General features: G+C 37.4%; 1 protein-coding gene across 3 annotated transcripts in view; it reads left to right on the top strand.

Moving 5' to 3' along the window:
- ITGA6 (integrin subunit alpha 6) overlaps positions 1–13536 on the top strand; it is a 96203-nt gene extending 82667 nt beyond the window's left edge. For 2 of the 3 annotated variants that reach the window (XM_044669791.1, XM_044669790.1), the window contains 6 exons: positions 1192–1365; positions 2877–2978; positions 3064–3174; positions 3274–3372; positions 6667–6792; positions 12772–13536. In XM_044669791.1, the coding sequence (XP_044525726.1) occupies positions 1192–1365; positions 2877–2978; positions 3064–3174; positions 3274–3372; positions 6667–6792; positions 12772–12933 (774 nt within the window). In that variant the 3' untranslated portion in view covers positions 12934–13536. The remainder of the gene's footprint in view (positions 1–1191; positions 1366–2876; positions 2979–3063; positions 3175–3273; positions 3373–6666; positions 6793–12771) is intronic. The other variant, XM_044669792.1, reaches the window with a different exon arrangement.
- Positions 13537–20258: the final 6722 nt, after the last annotated feature.

Here is a 20258-nt window from a genome sequence, read left to right as displayed (position 1 = left end):
TTTCTTTCTTTCTTTCTTTCTTTCTTTCTTTCTTTCTTTCTTTCTTTCTTTCTTTCTTTCTTTCTTTCTTTCTTCCTTTCTTCCTTTCTTCCTTTCTTCCTTTCTTCCTTTCTTCCTTTCTTCCTTTCTTCCTTTCTTTCCATCCATCACAGATATCAGCTATCATTTAATAATATTATATCAGCTATGATATAATCATCACATCTATCAGCTGCCATGTCACAATAGGTGTGTTAAAGGCAGGTTAGGTGTACAAAGAATAAGAACTTTAGTAACTGCAATCAAGTGCAACTCCAAGTAATACTGAATGAAATATAGCATCTGACCAGTGGATCATTCTTTCAGGGCATTCAGTTAGCTATCCCATTGCAGTTTCTAAGCTATTCATATTGACTATCATATATTCATCTTAGTCCTGCAATGCCATTTATTTTAGCTAAAATGTAATGTGAAAGCATTCCTTGGGTTCTACATAAAACTACGAGTCTAATGGCAATCATTGGTAGACTACCTAAATGAATGACATTTTTATGTTTTCTGGGAAGGTTTGGTAGGGGGCAGAAACCCAACACATCTTCACATTTTTGTTTTGCCTAAGGAATATGAAATTTGGTTTCTATTTTGTAAACCATGCTAACTATAGTGGGAAAGGAGGGGGAAAGAGGTGTGTTAGAACAGTAATATTGAAATGATGAAAAATCCCTGGGGATTAGCTACAAAGCAAGATGGTTAAATTGCCCAAATATGCAATTGACTTTATCCATACATCATTGAATCTTGCTGTAAAGTCATCCATAGATTTCTTTGACTTGTGACTAAAATATGTAGCAATTACATCTAGTAAAAGCCTCATATGATATGGCTTGCCTGTCATAGAGGTTTCATTCTTGACCTGTGATAGCAGCAAAACACAAGGAGATTCCAGTGGGTGAGGATCTTCACATTTGAAGTTAATGGTGATGCCCTGATTACACAGACACAAATCATGAGACCAGTGTACTTTTCACTTGTTCTCTGCCCAAGCAGACATGGCCCTAGAATTCATGCTTCCAATACCTCGGTACTGTACTCATTAAATTTTTGCATCAGATACTCTTGATGCTTTTCCAGCTTCCAAGTGGTAACTGCTCCTGCAAATCTGCATCAAGAGTATTTCCTTTGACATAGCATATGCATTTTCTTTCCCAACAGGTAATCAATTTAGGTAAACCTCTTAGAAATCTCGGTACAGCGTCTCTAAACATTCAGTGGCCCAAAGAAATTCTCAATGGCAAATGGTTGCTTTATTTGATGAAAATAGAATCTAAAGGATTGGAACAAATCAACTGTCAACCACAAGGTGAAGTTAACCCTCTAAACCTAAAGGTATGTTCATGAGTTTTTTCAGCTTATAACTTCTCTAATGTCACATTATGTCAGCAAAATGGGAGAGGATTACTTTTGATATAGTCACCAAACTTTCCCCAGGAAACAGACAGAATGGGAACCTTGCTTTTCCTCCTTCCTCATAGTTTCCCCTTTAGTTATGCGTTACCAAGGAAGAGTGAGAATTTTTCAGGCGAGGTACCCAATCCCAAGGGCTAGAGCTGCCATGTCTCAGAACTGATTCCAGGAAACAAAACCTGAACATTTGATGGCCAGTAATGGAGTAGAATGTATTGAAAGCTGAGATGATTTGGGGAGCACATTACTGTGGTTGCTGTGATATTATGGCACAGTGGAAATAGAGCTGGACTTATAGTTAGAAGAACTTATAGAAGGACCAGCACTCTTCTCCACTGTGCCTCCTAGTTGACTTCATCTGTAACTCAAGGATAATATACTATTGGCCATTTTTACTTTACAGTAATGTTATTGAGATTAAATGAGAAAATGTACATAAAGCCCTCTGCAGGTCTTTTATTTTTTAAAAACCATTACATTCTGTCTTAGTAACAATTCTAAAACAGAAAGGCAATGGAGATTAAGTGACTTGTCTAGGGTCACACAGCTAGGAAATGTTTGAGGCCAGATTTATGCCCAAGACTTCAGGCCTGGTACTCTATCCACTGTACCACCTAGCTGCTCCCTCTTTGCAAATCTTAAATGTGTTATAGAAATGCTGGAATTAGAATGAGCTGGATAGTCAGTTTTCGATTGTTTGGCGATATTCTGTAGACCGTTCATTAGCCATTGAGAATGTCCCTTAGAATAAAGCACAGGTGTAGGGGCTTTTTTATGTTCTGAACCTTCAAGAAGGTAACATGGTGGGTGTGTGTGTGTGTGTGTGTGTGTGTGTGTGTGTGTGTGAGAGAGAGAGAGAGAGAGAGAGAGAGAGAGAGAGAGAGAGAGAGAGAGAGAGAGAGCGAGAGCTCTTGGTGTCTAGAAGAGTTTAGATCCTGCCTCTAATCTATACCCTCTGTGACCCATAACATCTCAGTGCCCCATGACTGAAAGACTGTCTAAAATCTACTAAAAGACTCTGTCTAAAAGACTCTTTACAAGTAGATGCTAATCTACATTAGAAGTTTCTTGCCTGGGAGTTCCCTATATACCAGTGATGAGAGGGGCTTATTTATACCCTGGCTCCTTCTTTGGAACACTTATTCTTTCCTTCAGCATCTATTTATGTAAGCCAGGGATGATGTGTTTGAAGTCTTAAAATCAACAAACCTCAAGAAGTTTAGATGATGAAAACTTTTGCTAGGTTTGTGTATAAATTGTCAATTCTATTTTAGTCCCTTGAGGAGGAGGAATCCATGTGGATTTGAAGTTATTTGGGGAGAGATCATAAAGAAAAGGCACAGATTATATGGGACAAAAAGGAAAGGCAGAGCCAGGACCCATTTTGATCACTTGAAATCTTCCTGATGACAGTTCTTTTCCTTCTCCTTCAGGAATCTCCTCACAACTCAAGAAAGAAACGAGAGATTGCAGAAAAACAGACAGATGATGGCAGAAAATTTTCATTATTTACAGAAAGAAAATATCAGACACTTGTAAGTATTCTCCAAGATATTTGGTGGGTTATCAACATCCGTTGGTGCACTACATTTCAACTTTTCAATTTTAATTTCTTTCTAGAATTGTAGCACAAATGCTAACTGTGTGAACATAATATGTCCCCTACAAGGTTTGGACAGCAAAGCTTCTGTTATATTGCGGTCAAGACTGTGGAACGGTACATTCCTGGAGGTAGGACCTCATGATGAGACACTTGTTGAGAGAGACATTAGCTCTCTTCTAGGGATCAGTTTTTTCTTTGACACATGTCCTATCTTTGTCCCCAAACAGGAATATTCCAAGATGAACTATTTAGATATTCTTGTTCAGGCTACCATCAATGTTACTGCTAATGCTGAGAATATAAAGGTCCCAAATGCAGGCACTCAAGTGAGTAATTTCAGAATCATTTGATCATTTTCTGGGCTACTTGGCAAAACTCAAGTTGTTTTTGTGCCTTCATTCTTTCCTCTCATCATTTCTTCTCCATTCTTCCTTATACATCAACCCTTCTCTAGATGATTGTTAAATTTTCATTGTGATTATTTAAACCTCAGAAATCAGCAAATGCTCCAAATCAGGATTTGATTTATTATTATTTTGTTGATTGTTTACATGTAAGAAAATGTCAATAATGCAGATGACACTTAAAATTATGTTATATGTTTTTAGAGAGCTAGCTATTAAACATTTACTAGCACACACTGCTTCTTTCCATCAGTAACTCTTCTGCCCTCTATAGCAGAGGGCTTTTTTTGTAAAGATATTTTATTTTGCCAATTATGTGAAATAACAATTTTCCACATAATTTTTCTGATGTTATATAACTTAAATTGTCTCTCTCCCTCCCCAAAGCTGGTAAACAATTTGATCTGGGTTTATACATGTATCATGGAACATATTTCCATATTGTTCATTGCTGTAAGAGAATACTCATATAAAACCAAAACCCCAAAATAAAAACCAAATAAATTAAAGGGAAAAATTGTATTCTTTGATCTTCACCATGAGTCCATCAGTTCTTCTCTGGAGATGAATAGCATTTCTTATCATAAGCTTTTCAGAATTGTCCTGGATCATTGTATTGCTGACAGTAGCTAAGTCTCTAACAGTTGATCATTCCACAATATTAGAGAGCTGGTTGTTAAATATTTACTATCACACATTGCTTCTTTCCATCAATAATTCCTTTGCCCACTTTAGCAGAGGTTCGTTTTTTTGTGACAATATTTTATTTTACCAGCTATTACTGTGTACAATGTTCTCCTGGTTCTATATGGCAGAGGTTCTTAAAAAATTTTTCGTTATCAATTCCTTTTTGCAGCTGGAGAAAGCCTTTGGACCCCTTTTCAGAATAATATTTTTAGATCGCTCTATAGCAAAAATGAATAGTATGGAAATAGGTATCAAGTGATAACATTTGTCCAACCCAGTGGAATTGCTTGTCACCTCTGGGAGGGGGGAGGAAAGAAGAGAAGGAGGGAAAAAAAATGAATCATGGAAACATGGAAAAATAGTTAAAAATAAAATTTAAAAAGAGTAATTTTTTAATGTACAAAACAAAATACATAGTATTATTAAGGAAACCAATTATATTGAAATGACTTCAAATATGAACAGTTTCCAAATTCATAGATTCCCTGAACTCTCTCTATAGACCAGGGGTCGACAAAGTATGGCTCTCGAGCCATATCTGGCTCTTCTGAGGACCAGATATGGCTCTTTCTGCAGGAGCCATAAAGTCAATTTTTTTTCAGGCGCTGTTACAGGAGCGCACTGTGAGCACTGTACGGCTCTCACGAAATTACATTTTAAAAATGTGGCGTTTATGGCTCTCACGGCCAAAAAAGTTGCTGACCCCTGCTATAGACCAACAGGTCCATGGACTTCAGATTAAGAACCTCCACTTTAGAATAATGTAAAACACATTTACTTCCTCATCCACACAAATATTTGAAAAACGAAGAGATCTCTTTTTTTCTCCAAATAACTATTCCTAGCATTTTTACTAATCAGTAATTCAATTCCAATAAATATTCATTTCAAACCAATCGTGTGCGGGTCATTAGGGGAGCTGGGTTGGGAGGAAATCCAAAGGTGACTAACCCTCATTGGGGCAGTGCCATCAAGGAAGACAACAAACCTAGGTGACTCTTCATCTCTGAGGATGCATGAATGCTTTAGAGAAGGTCTCAGAGGGTCATGGGAGGCCTGAAGGGGAAGGTCCCCTTCACAGGGATCAGGAAAAGCTTCATGGATAAGATACTATTTTATTTTATTTTTAAACCCTTAACTTCTGTGTATTGGCTCCTTAGTGGGAGAGTGGTAAGGGTGGGCAAAGGGGGTCAAGTGACTTACCCAGGGTCACACAGCTGGGAAGTGTCTGAGGCCAGATTTGGATAAGATACTATTTTATTTGGGCTTTAAAGGACAGTCAGGAATTCCCCAGGCAGAGGAGGGAAGGAAAATATTGCTGGTGTAGGAAGCAGAATTGAACAAAGAGTCAGGAAGCAGGAGGGTCAGTTTTCTTGACCAGATCTCTGATTTCCACAGTGCTGGGAGTTCCTAGGGAGAAACTTCCTTGACTGAGGCAGATCACAATTTAAAGTCTTAAATAGTTTTCAAGACCATTGAGGGAGGCAAAATTAATTTTCCAGAATCATAAAACTAGTATATGGTGGATGAAGGACTTGACTACAGAAAGGGTTTTCCTGATTCCAAGGCCAATTATTTATTCTGCCATGCTGCTCCCACGTTAACAAAAAATGATTTATGCATACTAATATCTCTCCCGACTTCCTTGCCCTTTCCCAGCCTTGGTATTGTTTCACTGCTGCCTCTAAAGAGTATTGGAATGCTTACTTTCCACATATATTCTTTCCACTTAATTTAACAGTTCTCTTTGCCTTACTGAACATTTAATTGGGGGAGGGGCAAAAAAAGAGTTTGATAACTATGAACTTGTAACCTTTTTAAGTCCGCCTAAAGCAAAATGGGAGCGGCTGAGTGGTGCAGTGGAGAGTGCTGGACCTGGAGTCAAGAAGACAAGTTCAAACAGAGCCTTAGACACTTACTATTGGTGTGACCCTGGGCGACTCACTTTACCCTGCTTGTCTCAATTTACACATCTGTAAAATGAGCTGAAGAATGAAATGGCAAGCCCTTCCAAGAATCTTTGCCAAGAAAACCACAAATAGGGTCACAAAGAGTCTGAAACAATTGAACAACAACAATATGGTGAAAAAAGCCAGGTTCAGAGAAAGAAGCAGTGTGGAATGCATTACACATAGTTAATAGAGCAGAGGAAAGTTTCCATTTAAAATGAAATATAGTCTGGGGTAGCTGGGTGGTTCAGTGGATTGTGAGCCAGACCAAGAGATAGGACATCCTAGGTTCAAATCTGGCCTCAGACACTTCTAGTTCTGTGACCGTGGACAAGTCACTTAATCCCTATTGCCTTAGCCCTTACCGCTCTCCTGCCTTAGAACCAATATACATTATTGATTCTAAGATGGAAGGGAAGGGTTTAAATAAATAAATTAAATAGGAATACTCCATAGATGGTCTTGCACAAACTGCTTTTGGGGACAAAATCTGAGCTAGAATTGACCTCCCAAACTCTTCCTTTTTGCATTCCTTCACTTGGCATATGCTCATCTTCACAAGATTTCTTCTGTCTCACAGGTCCGAGTAACAGTATTTCCTTCAAAGACAGTCGCACAGTATTCTGGAGTGCCTTGGTGGATCATCCTCGTGGCTATCCTTGCTGGAATTTTGATGCTTGCTCTATTAATATATTTACTATGGAAGGTGGGTTTTATTTAGCATTTTTTAGTGTGCATTTCATTGCATGTTTTTAAAATGATTGCATTTTGGAAGAATCAGACCAGCATGTTATAATAGTCCAGATACTATGGACATTATTGATGTGTGAAGTTCATCCACCTTAATGTACAACCATAGGACATATAACTAAATATGTTTTAGCACTACTAGATTACATTTTTCTGTTCCTTGAGATTCGCATGTTCTTCATTTGGGGTCAAACAGATCTGAAAGTGCTGGCTCCTATAATCTTGTCAAGTTTTAGCTCCCCTTGTGGGAGAGGACTCTGAGGTGAGCCCCCTGGAATCAGTATGAAAAAAGAACCATTCATCCTTTGTATTCTACAGTGAGCTTTCCTTTTTTTTTAACTACTAAAACAGCTTCTCCTCTCTTTTCTGAAACCAGTTGGCCATGTAAAAAAAAGCATTCCTTCCTGTATCTTGCACTTATCTTCATTTGATTTTCTCTATGTATTCTATAGGGAGGATTTATATTATATGTACAGCTTTTATATCTTATATGAGGATCATCCTTATGTGTATACATATTTCCTATCTGTATCCTTTATGAGAATTCTTCCTATGTGTATACTGTTGTTCTTAGAGGTTATTCCCTATAGACTTTATTTTGGAGACTTTGATTTTTTATATGACTGGTAATACATATTCTCATCTCTTATTATAAATAGAGATCAGACCCTAATGGGTTATTGCAGAAACTCTGCCCTTTTTCTGCTGTAACCGGTGAGAACTGTGCCTCCTCCAACCCCTACCCCTCTTAAGTTGCTTTTCCCAAAGTGAAGCCATTTTTTAGACCTCTCCCAGATGATGTGCCTCCAACTATTACCAGGGACTCCCAAGAGCTTTGGATTCACAGTGAATCTTAGACAGAGCCTGACCTCCTTTAATATGCTGTGGGCCTTTTGCTGCTCAAGCATCAGTCTTGTACAATTGCATTTTTCATATTCTAGAACAAGGCAAATCAATTCATATCAAAATAAAATCAAGAAAAATGTGGTTGAGAAGAAAAGTGTTTTGGTCTTAGGGGATGCTTCTAGTTATGCCTTTTAGAAATGTCTCAAGCATAGGCAGCTGGGTGGCTCAGTAGATTGAAAACCAGGCCTACAGATGGAAGGTTCTGGGTTCAAAATTGTCTCAGACACATCCTACCTGACCCTAGACAAAGCATTTAACCCCTTCCCCTTTGCCTGCCCCTTACCACTCTTCTACCTTGGAATAAATACACAGTATTGATTCTAAGGGAGGGAGGGAGGGAGGGAAGAAGGAAGGAAGGAAGGAAGGAAGGAAGGAAGGAAGGAAGGAAGGAAGGAAGGAAGGAGAGGAAGGAAAGGGAGGGAGGGAGGAAAGGGAAGGGAAGGGAAGGAAAGGGAAGGGAAGGAAGGCATACCTCAAGGACAGACAGCCTTTCATAGCTTCTAGCCCCAGCATTCCTACCAACTAGCTGTGTGACTGTGGCTCAATGGCAAAATCTCTCTTTGCCTCAGTTTTCTTCCTTGAAATATGAGGGGGCTTGAATGGATAATTTTTAAGATTTCTTCCTGATTTGCCATTCTTTGCCTCTCTTTTTTTTAGTTTTTTTTTAAAACAATTTGATTTTCAGAATATACATATGAACCAAACTCATTATTTTTTGGTTACTCCCATTATACAAAGGACTCAATTTTTGTCCTTTTGGGGGATCCAGACATATACATTTTTGATGTGGGAAATGTACCCCTACCTATGGAGATCAGCAATTCATTTTTTAACCCTTACATTCTCTTTTAAAATTGATACTAAATATTGATTTCAAGGCAGAAGAACAATAAAGGCTAGGTCATTGGGGTTAACTGACTTACCTAGTGTCACTAGTGTCTGAGACCAGATTTGAACCCGGGACTTTTCTCACTTCCAGACCCAGCTCTCTACCCACTGAGTCTCCTAGCAGCCCAAACTTACATTAATTTAATTAGTATTAGAGATTTGGCTGGGGCATCAGAAGGTTCAGTAACATGCCCATGCTGCAGAATCAAGGCCTCCTGATTCCAAGGGTGGCCTTCTGTCTATGGAGCCACCATCTCAGATTCAAAAAGAAGAGGATTGGATCTGTATATTGACTTAGAAAATGACAAATGAACATTATCCATGTTGTATTTTTATTTATTTTGTTAAGCATTTCCCACTTACATTGTCCTCTGGTTAAGGCTTCCCTCCCAAGAGTTTGACCCTTCTGACTTAGGCCACCCTGTCCCTTGACTGTGGTTCAGTCATTTTTCAGTCACGTCTGACTCTTTGTGACCTAATTTGGGGTTTTCTTGGCCAAGACATCAGAGTGGTTTGTCATGTCCTTCTCCAGCTCATTTTACAGATGAGGAAACTGAGGCAAATGAAATGAAGTGACATGAGCTTTCCTGATTCCTGGCCCAGCACCCTCGCCCCCCTTTACCACCCAGCTGCCCTTGATTAGCACGGATCATTGAGAATCCCCAAGTGGTTTCATAAACCAGCACATGTTTCCGAATACCAAACTAGGTATCTTTTCCTTCACCCCATTTGTCAGCATAAGAGTTTGAGTTTGCCAAAGGTCACACATCCATCGGGCCAAGTTCAAAGTATAATTCTGGGCCTTATGAACTGAGTATAAGTAAATAGACCAAGTTTCTCCAGTTATATGAAGGAAATTACAGTGGAAAATGGGATAATGCTTTTATACTCATTTAGAGTGACCTAACCTAATTCACTTAAGTTTCTGCTGCTGGAAGGTTTCATGTTCATACAGAATTTGTGAAAATGACAGCAATCATTCTTTCACCATGCTGGCTTTGAATTTGTATTGTAATTCTCTCCACAAGTCCCTAAAGCCTGTAATAGATGGCATTTGTTCTGCAGAATTTATTGTGAAAGGAGAAGGATGGGGGAAGGGGGGGACGGACTTCTCAGAAGCTCTTTTTCTAGAATTTGTGCAAAGTCTTACTTCAGGGAATTCATTTCCTAACTACCGTCTGAACAAACAGCATAGGTCAGCCTTTCGACCTTCTGTGGAGGGGCACAGCGCACCTTCTGGATGAAAACAAAGCTGTAGCCCAGCGCGTTGAAGCCTTCCGTTTGGGGAAAGTGCACGCCTTGACATTTTTCTCTGGAATAAGTCAAATCAATTCCTTTCTGATATATTGGTTCCTGAGTTGTTGGAGGAAAATCAGCAGGAGAGGAAACATGCCCGCTTAGGGGGAGGAGGCTGAATGTTACCCCAAAGACCTCCTGGCTTCTGAAATTGGTATCCGTGTTAAGAGGGTCTCTGAGAGTAACGGAATCAAGTTCTGAGTTTTCTTTTGTTTGGTTATTGTACGTCAACCTGTGAAATTGACCAAGTGCCTTGCTTCCTTATAGTGTGGTTTCTTCAAGAGAAATAAGAAAGATCATTATGATGCCACATATCACAAGGCTGAGATCCATGCTCAGCCGTCTGATAAAGAGAGGCTTACTTCTGATGCATAGTATTGAGCTACTTCTGTAATTGGTAATTGATCAATGTTTTTTCATTGCTAGCTGTGGTACTCGCTGTGGTTGTGGTGGCTAATGTTAAGGGAAAGAGCTTGCTGCATACCTTCCCTTAACATACGAGTTTCCATGTATCTCATCTGCTTGTCGGCTTTTATTTTCCTTATTTGCATTTGAATGCTTACTTGCTTTTTTTTTCCCCACAAAATATAAAAAAAACTCCCCTACCAGTATGATTTCCCCTTCTTCCCATTCCACTCCAAAACAACTTTACAACAGTAGCAAAAAATGGAATCCCCAGGTTTCTTAAATAAAGAACACTGCAGATCTTTATTATCACGTCTAGCTTGCTCTGTGGGTGTGAATGTATGCATATACGCACACATATATACATACATGTATACACGTACTACTGGATAGCAAGCACAATTGGAGATTTTTAATAAAAATTGCTACTGTTCTTTTTTTTTTTCTTAGTCATGGAATTGTCTAAACTAAAAGTGACGCTGGCTGCTTTATTAACCTTTGTTGCATGCTGAAAATATGGTATTTCTCTTGATGAATAGGGTTTTGCATCATTTTAATGTTACCTTATTTTTTTCATCGTTATTTTAATCTACTTACATTAAATGGAGGGGGTATTGATAGTTTGGGATCATGTCATTTTTGTTCAGAAATCTCATGCTACTAATACTAAGATCAAGAGATAAGGTCTTTCTTGGCTGAAAATACAAAACTGGCCAGAGCCCATTTCAATACATTATGACCAAAATTTCTGTAATTAAGATTTCAAGCTCTCTGTACTATTGGAGCAGTAAAAGATACAAAGAAATTTCAGTTCAACAAAATAATTGAGGCAGCCTACTGAGTTTATTGTAATTTGATCTTTATTATCTTGTTAGAGGCTTTTTGAATCTCTGTTGACATTTTTTATTTTTGAACCCAGAGGAGAAGTTGGGTATTGTTTCCCTTCCCCACCCCCTCTGTCTTTGTCTCTCTCTTTCTCTGTCTCTCTCACTCTCACTCTCTCTCTCCCCCCCCCATTGTTTTTTTTTTTTTGACATCTTGGTAAACAGGGAAAGGTTGACACTATCCCAACTTCTTTTTCATTTCCATGGTTCCATTTGGAGCCCCACCCAAATTTCAATGGCATAGGATTTTTCTCATGCCATTGAATGTTCATTAAATTACTAAATTGTTTAGATGGAGTAACAGCTGGGTTTTACAGTAGGTATATTATACCATGATCTGGTCTGGGAGTATAAATCTTGAAAAAAATGCAATCACCATAGGAGTAGCCTTAAGCTGAATGCCCTCATACCATTTTCCCCCCCCCCCCAATGCCATATTAATACTTATGCATTTTTTTCCATGGTATTTCAATAATAATGTAATACCATTCAACATAAGCATTCTGTTCCTTTAGGTTGTTGCATAATAAAGGCTAATCTTTCATTCTAAATATCCTCATCATCCATCATCTAGCTGCATTTCAAAATTGGAAAACCTTTTCTTTACTAATACACTGCATTCCAAAGAGTTTTTGATTCTGAAATAACCTGAAAAATTTCCACTCATATTGCATCATCTTTCAAAAGATCAGAGCAGATAATGCTAAAGTACTTAATTCACATAGTGCTTTCGATGGAAACAAATGTTTTGTATTTTCCAAGAAAAGAGAGGAGCCGTTCCAATGTGTTGTGAGTCCCACAGCAGCTTAAACAAACATACAAAAGGCTTAGACAGTGTATAATTCAGCTTAATGCTAGCACACAGTTCCTTCATTATTTGTAAAGGAGAGAGATTAACTTGTAGACAAGTCAGCATGTCCTATACAACAGAGATGATGTATATAGCTCACAGGGATGAGATGAGCTATAGAACTTTAAAAAGAACACATAAGTAAGGTTTTTAAATATCTCAGTTACACTCTACTGGTGTATTCAAATACTCTTGCAAAATGTTTGTGACTTGACATCAATTTATTTTGGCAGGGAAACTTTTTCTTTCTTTTTTTTCCGACTTGATTTAGCTCCTAATGTATTTCCAAAATGCCCTTTATTCTGAAATAATCCCCCTAGTACAATCTAAAAATGAACTATGCTTCAAATATAACATTGTGATTATTTGTCAGATTGAAGAAGCATTTTCTCAGTGACTCCTAAATTGTTAGAACAGAGATGGGTTTCACTGTTATAAAAAAAATTTTTTTTAATCTAAAAGCAACAGGTGAAAGTGGACTTGCCCTCCAGTTATAATAGTTCTTGTTATACTCTTACCCCATTATTCTCCATTCCTCCAACTTCAGCCATTTTTCTTTTCAGACATAAATGTTACTTTCTTAAGGAAAATTATTTCTTTTCTCCAAATGTGGGCATTTAAAAGAAAAACAAAAAAGCTTAGCACTTTTTTGGGGGTATCTTATCACTGAATATTTTTGTTCCTCCTTTTCTTGCCTCCTCTCTAGTGTGGATTCTTTAAGCGCTCCAGGTACGATGACAGTGTTCCCCGATACCATGCTGTAAGAATCCGGAAAGAAGAACGACAGATCAAAGATGAGAAATATAATGATGGCCTGGAAAAAAAGCAGTGGATCACAAAATGGAATGAAGATGAAAGCTACTCCTAGGGGGGAAAAACAGCACACTCTCCAGACTTTTCTCTTTTTTTTTCAACTCAGAAATTTAAATGGATTTTAAAAGTTCCTTTGGTAACTGAGGATTGGTTTCAGACTTACTACAGACAGTATGAACCTACAGTTTTCAACTGTGGATATTGTTACGGATCCCAAAGCTTTTATTTTGCACAGCTGAATTTGGGATGGATGGAACTGATTTTTTTTTAACTGCCTTAATTTAAATTTCCAGATTGCCTTTCATTTTGGTGTGGCTGACCTATGATGAGAAAGGCTATGCTGAGTTATACCTCCTGTGAAATCTTCCCATTAGTGTCTTAGAAAGAAAGTCACCATCATCAGTCATGTTGACATCCAGTGGCATGTAGTAAGTTGTAATCCCAGCATTTGCCTTTCCTAACATTTTTTTTCCACTAGAGTCTGAGAACCTTAAATCAACAAAGGTTTAAGCTAAAGTACTGTCTTCAAGTAAACGTGCAATAGAAGGTGATGCTGCCATCCCACCATCTTGTTTTTAACCTCAGATTTGTGTGAATACTGCTCACACCAAAATTCACAGGTTATCATTTTCTCTTCTGACTAACATATACACCACAACACACACACACACACACACACACACACACACACACACACACACACACACACAGAGGCTTGAATACTAGTAATATTTTTTGTACATATTTTAGCCCTGGTATTTATTTTTCTCATAAATCATTTTGCCTTTGACTAACACATAGGCCAAAGACTGTCCAATTTACCTTTCTTTGATTGGTTTAGGTGATCAGTTATTAGTACATGGGGGAGTTAGTGGGTTTGACCTAAAACTTTCACTGCAAAAAAAGAAAATAATAATTCTTTATAAATACACCAGAGATATTTTTTTAATAACTTAAAGCTTAACTATATATAGTAGCATCTTCCCCTCTCCTCTCTTTCCACCCTCATTCTTCCTAAATTCCATCTAGATCTGGGTTTGGTTAAAAGATAGGATTTAACTCTTGAGATTATTTTGTCCTTACTGAACAGTCAGGATCCTGGTTTGTTTTTGTTTGTTTTAAGTTTTGTTTGGAGGTGTTTTGTTTGCCCTCCAGCAATGATTTTCAGAACATCATACACATGCTTTAAGAACCTCACGGAGAAAATAAACTTGTTTTTCCCCATTCCGGTATAATTCCCTCCCTCCTCCAGATGCTCTCTATTGATAGCACTTGGGGCTAGGTGTACATGGTGGATCTGAACTGATCCAATTTGAGACTACTGAATGATGCTCTAATGTCAAAACAGTGACTATTTTTCAGATATAACAGCATGACTTTTAATTTTGATGGTTCCATTAGAACCATCAAAAGAGTGCATTGATGTTTTTCCCCAACTTATATTCCCTAAATGACTTTGGGATTATTAAAATAAGAACTTTAAGATGCTTTCAAATTGCTTATTGCATTCTACTGACATAAGAATAAGAAGGCAATCACTGTGCTATATACATTGATTATATCTTGAAAAGAAATGAATATTGTGAGAGTTTACTGAACTATCATCTTCCAAAATGTTAAGTTATAGGGGGAAGGGATAGGAGGAAGGTGCTAATTAGTTTGAAACTAGTATAAGAAATTTCCTAATGTACAAAATCCTAATATGTGTCTTTTCAGGAACTATATGCCCTTAAAATTCTTAGGCATTTCAAAAGTCTTCATTCAGAGAGACATTTACACAAATTGTATTTTGTTTACAATTTTAGTCTCGAAAAACGGGCACATCAGTGTTTAAAAATTCAGATTCTTGCCTGAATAACTCAAGATCCCAATGAACTGGCTTTATAAGTTGCTAATGCTTATAGTGTCAGTGTTTGTAGGCCGATGTTATTTAAAAAAAAATGAATGTCCTGAAGTTGGTATCATTTCAACAATACAAAAAGCAAGAATGTTGTTGCAGTGTTAAATTTAGGATTGCTAAAAATGTCATCTCAAGTCAAGTCACTGGTCTGTTTGCATTTGATAAATTTTTATACTAGCTAACGTTGTGAAATCATTCCATGATGAGAACGTTCCTGTGGATATTTGTATAAAAGTGTGAAATAAATTTTTTTATGAAAGTACTTATTGTTTAGTCATTGTCATAAGGCCAGTATTGGTACTGTGATATAACAAGCATTTGTTGGAGTGTACTTAATTGCCAGATTTTCTCCTTTCATAAAAGCAGTTATTTCTACATCTTACATAAGAATTATGGAATAGTATCAGTTATTTACTCAATACAACACATCATTTGAAGTTGTCCAAATCTGATTTTGACTAGTCTTTTAAACGAGCAAATAACTAAGTGCCCAAAGAAATGGCAATATAAAAATTTGGAATTAATAAGAAAATTTATATAGTTTAAACAACTGTTTTATTATTTACAATGGTATACTTATTTTATGTGATTCTATACTAATGAAGGGTCCTTTTTTTGCTCTATATTATTTATTGAGTTCTTAGTATGTCCTAACTCTGACACATACTCTGTTTCCTCATGTGTAATATGAGGATATTGGGCTAGAAAGCCTCAAAAACACATTCGGGTTCTAACCTATGATTCGATGTCCAGATTAATTTTGGAAAATTAATTTGGAAAAAAAATGGTGAACTTATTTGAAGTAATCAAGTATGTGTTTTTCCTTTGGCTATTTGGCATTTTACAAAGCTTTTCTTTCATAATGGAAGAAAAGCCTAAATTGTGCAGAATATCTACTGGTTGCATACTGATTATAGACCAGATTATATGATAGAAGAAAGATTTCTCATTCTACCTTTACTACTTACTGTGTCATTGTCATTTAAACAGAGTCAATGTCTGTCCCTAAGATGGAAACAATAATAATAGTTAAGTAACTTACCTCACTCATTAAGTCCCCTGAAACATTGACAGATTTACTGGAAAACACAAACAAGTCACAGGCATGGTTGTAAACCATATTCTAAACTAACTTGGGCGTAGTTGTATTGCTATCACATCTGTGGAGAGAGTCCAAATCTATGAGATCACAGATTCCCCAAAGAACTGAAGTGGTCTATACCAGAGAAGCTGAAAAGTCCAAGCTAGTGTTTGGACAGTATTGTAGGTCTTTGTTACATTTTTTTTTAATGTCTTTAGCCAAAAAGAAATAATGTCATTAGAGTACAGATATCCCTTCCACATTGTGACTTACCCCATCAAAGTTACAACATATTGTGGATTGGTATAAGAAATTAATTGGGAATTTTTTGAGAGTTTTGTAGAAGCCATAGATAACACTCTTAAGGCCAACCGATGATCTAGGAAAAAAATGTAGAAACTTGGAAATGCATAAAATATATGTATAGTATTGTATAATATTTTCTCTTTTAATTCTATAAATGTAATTTCTTTTTTAAAGTAAAAAAAGTTAAAGTTCTCAGAAAGAACATGAAAGCCAACATATAAAGGCTAGAAATGAAGAGAAGTTTAGTAACTCATAAATGCATAAATGTATATATTGTTAGGTTATTTTTAAATGTCTTGTTATACATGCAATGTATTCAGTATTATCCTCCTCAAATTGGTTTCATTTTTTAAAATTTTAAGTTATTTTATATTTTAAAATTCTTTTTCATATAGTATTTTTATTTAACATTGACCTACACATAATTTATGACCAGACACTTAACCCAAATTTTATAATTAGATACAGTAAACACCCCATTAAAGAAGGTATCATCTAGCCCTGAATTCCTACTATCACTAAGGTAAGAGGAATACATTTCTACTCCTTCCTAAGCTGTTAACCGGAAAAAAAAAAAAGTAAATTGTTGCTAAAAAGTAAATTATTGCTCAGGGTCTACTCTTTGAAAAAGAAGCCTTTAATGGGCAGCTAGGTGGCTCAGTGGATAGAGTGCCAGGCCTGGAGGTGGGAGGTCCTGGGTTCAAATGTATGACCCTGGGCAAGTTACTTAACCCCAGTTAAAGCCTACTTAGCATCAGTTCCAAGACAGAAGGTAAGCCTTCAATCACTGACTTAATTCCCACTCTAGCAGCTTCGTTAAACTTCTCCTGGAAGATTCACTTCCAAGTCATCAACAAACACTGATTCGTGTTAAAAGAGAATGGTGTGAGAGGACACACACACACACACACTGACCTCTGTGAGTGCTACTAATAGAAGGGTTATGCCTCTCCCCACCTGACAAGCTCTGCTGGACTAAGCCTGTCAACTTCGCTAGTTCCTCAACCTGGGGTTGGTTTGAATGTTGATATGGGCTATTAATGCGCTGATTGGATAACGCTATGAGTCTGACTACGTGACCATCTTCCCCTTCCCAATGGCTTTAGATATATTCACCACTCAGGAAAGGTACTTCAGTCTTTGACTTGGTATCAAACAACTGTTTTTAATTCTGGCTTAACAGGGTTAGGAACAAGGGAAAAGATAGAGGATCTGGGAATGCTTTTGCTAATTATCTAAAGAGATGATCAAAGCTATAGAGGTTGCTGGATCAGGTAGAGGCTGGAGATTCTTCACTCTCTCACTAACTCTGGCTTGACTTGGCCAGAACCAAGCCAAAGAATAGGGAAGGCTGTTGATGATCTTGAATGACAGAGGTGCTGCTCTCTCTCAGCTCTATTGATGGTAGATATAATAGCTCTCTAGGTCTCTCAGGCAAGAAAGTTGAATTGCAGATATAGGGCCTACCCTCCCTCTCTTGAACCTCCCGCCACCCAAGATTGCTCCAGAATGAGCTGTCTTGTGCTGTGCATGATGGGTATTTATAGGGTTGGCTCCAACTGACTTTTGGCCCTGGCTCACGGCATCTGGGTACATTCCCAGGTCTCCAACTGACAATCTTGTCACTCAAAGTGGTATCCATCTTGTCCCAGAAATTCATTATAACATTCAGCATATAGATTATATGTAAGACACTATACTAGGCATAAAGACAAAAGGAGAGCCCCTGCTCTCAATGAGTTTATGTTGTATTGGGCAGATAACAACTTGTACAGATATATTATAAAGCAGGAAATGAAGAAGAGGCAAGTAAAGGAGAGATCATGAAGAGTGCTCAAGGGACTGTGCCAAGTGACTGGATGCAAGGACAAAAACTGAAAATGAACTTAAATTTCACTGTGACATGCACAGACAAGAATAATTGTCACATCTGGCAAGGTGTGAAGGGCAGCTAGGTGGAGCAGTGGTAGAACACTGGACCTGCAGTCAGGAAGACTCATATTTTTGAGTTCAAATCTGACTTCATATGCTTGACCATGGGCAAGATATTTAACCCTGTTTTTTCTCAATTTCTTCATCTGTAAGATGAGCTAAAGAAGTACCTATGCCAAGAAAACTTTAAATGAGATCACTAAGAGTTGGAAACCAAGGAAACAATTAAACAACGAAGGAAGGAATGGGGCAAAGGAGAGGATCATCAAAGTATTCTGAGAATATTGGAGGAGGGAGAGACAGGTGGGAGAAATAGGGAGTTTATACCTGAGCCTTGAAAGATGAAAATGTTCCAAGAGGAAGAAGACATAATAAAGGAGTATATTCCAGAAAAAAGGAATGATTCGTACAAATGTAAGGAGGCAAGAAATGAGTGGTTTGTCAAGCCTGTCAGAATACTAATAGATTCTAAAGTATTTAGTAAGGCAGGGAAAATGTGAAAACTACGAATAAAGGGATTAACAACTGGGACATCTTTCTTAGGGCAAAAGAAGACAGTTTAGCAAACTAGTTTTTATGTTATATGCCCATGAAGGAGAAGAAAGACATCAGAAGACAAAGCAAACACAATATTCTAGTTTCCAGGACTTCACCTCATACCTAGAGGTAAGTACTGTTTGATCAGCTTTGGTGACAGTTAGTTTAAGATTTTAAATGTATTTTTTTTTCTGAACTAAAGTCAAGAGGCCTTTTTTTCCGGTAGTTCTCAGTGGGGAAAATGAATCCCAGGAGGTTCTGGACAACTAATTGCTTTAGTTGTGACCTCAAGAGAGTTTATATAAACAAATAAATGGATGCTTTCTTTGGTGCCTGGTTATGGTCAAATGGAAAATCAGTGTTTCTACTTTTATCATACCTTAAAATAAATACAGGTTTTTCAGTTCTGGAAGCTGTTTGATCCAGCTGTTATAATTTGGGAGTATTATTGAAGTGCTGACTGAGACCATCTCTGGAGTGGCTGTTACTACTTGTCCCCATCTCTGAGGAAAGTAATAAAAGGATTAACAGCTAAGTTGTCTGTCTCAAGAGAAGTAAGTTGCCAATGCATAGACCTTAGCAAGAAAACTGGCCTAGCACAGGGTAAAGGTGGGCCAGGCACCATGATGGGGAAAATGGAGCAGATAAATACTTGATGATTACATTGAAGTGAAGGATGTCAAGTGCCATTTTTATAACAGTCAGCAAAGCTAAGTGTCAGAGTGAAAATCTCTTTGCTCTAAACCTACCTGTCAGTTAGGATAGCTATAGACACTTGGAAATAGAAGCCAAGAAGCATTACGATGTGGGGAGAGGTCAGATAATGATGTTTTCTTATATAATCTTCACATTTACTCATACATACATGAGAGGATCTCAACAATTAGTCTAATTAATATTAACGATAGCTAGCATTTAGATTAACAATTTAAAGTTTGCAGCACACATTACATATGTTTTCTTAAATGATCCTCATGATAACTGTGAAGGTAGGTGCTATTAAATTCATTTAACAGATGAGAAAATTGAGGATGAGTTAAGTGACTTGCCCATGGTCATGGTGATATTAAATGTCTTGGGCTGGATTCCAACTAAGGCCACCATTCTATTTTCCTAGCTGCCCATCTATATATTGTCTATGACAGTCTCACTTAATTTTAATTCTGAACCAGAAGCACCAGACCAGTCAGACCCAATCTACCACAACAGTCTTAACAAACAGGTCTTGTCATTCTTCAGAAGAAAATTTAGTGAACCACTACAGGCAATGGATATTTAGCAAGGATGTAGTACTGATTCAGCTGTTGGAAATTTGGGTCTTGCAATCAGAATCTTGAGAGAGGAGCTCTTTATTAATACTCCTTTGTTAGACTTTTGTATGTTTTTTTAACATAAGGAGCTAGGTCAATGACTTGAGACATTAACAAAAAAATTAACCTAGCCCACATGGCAGATAGATATCGCTCCTTCCCTCTTCCACCTCTTGGTAACAAGGTCCTAACGTTCTTCCAGAACAGGAGTGGCAAACTCAAATAGAAATGGATCCCTGCAGATCTCATATTGACTTAAAAAACTACAAATTAACATTATAGTGTACTGTATTTTTATTTATTTTGTTATACAT

This window comes from Gracilinanus agilis, chromosome 3, assembly GCF_016433145.1.
Source record: "Gracilinanus agilis isolate LMUSP501 chromosome 3, AgileGrace, whole genome shotgun sequence".
Taxonomy (NCBI): Eukaryota; Metazoa; Chordata; class Mammalia; order Didelphimorphia; family Didelphidae; genus Gracilinanus; species Gracilinanus agilis.
This window is presented reverse-complemented; position numbering and strand designations above follow the sequence as displayed.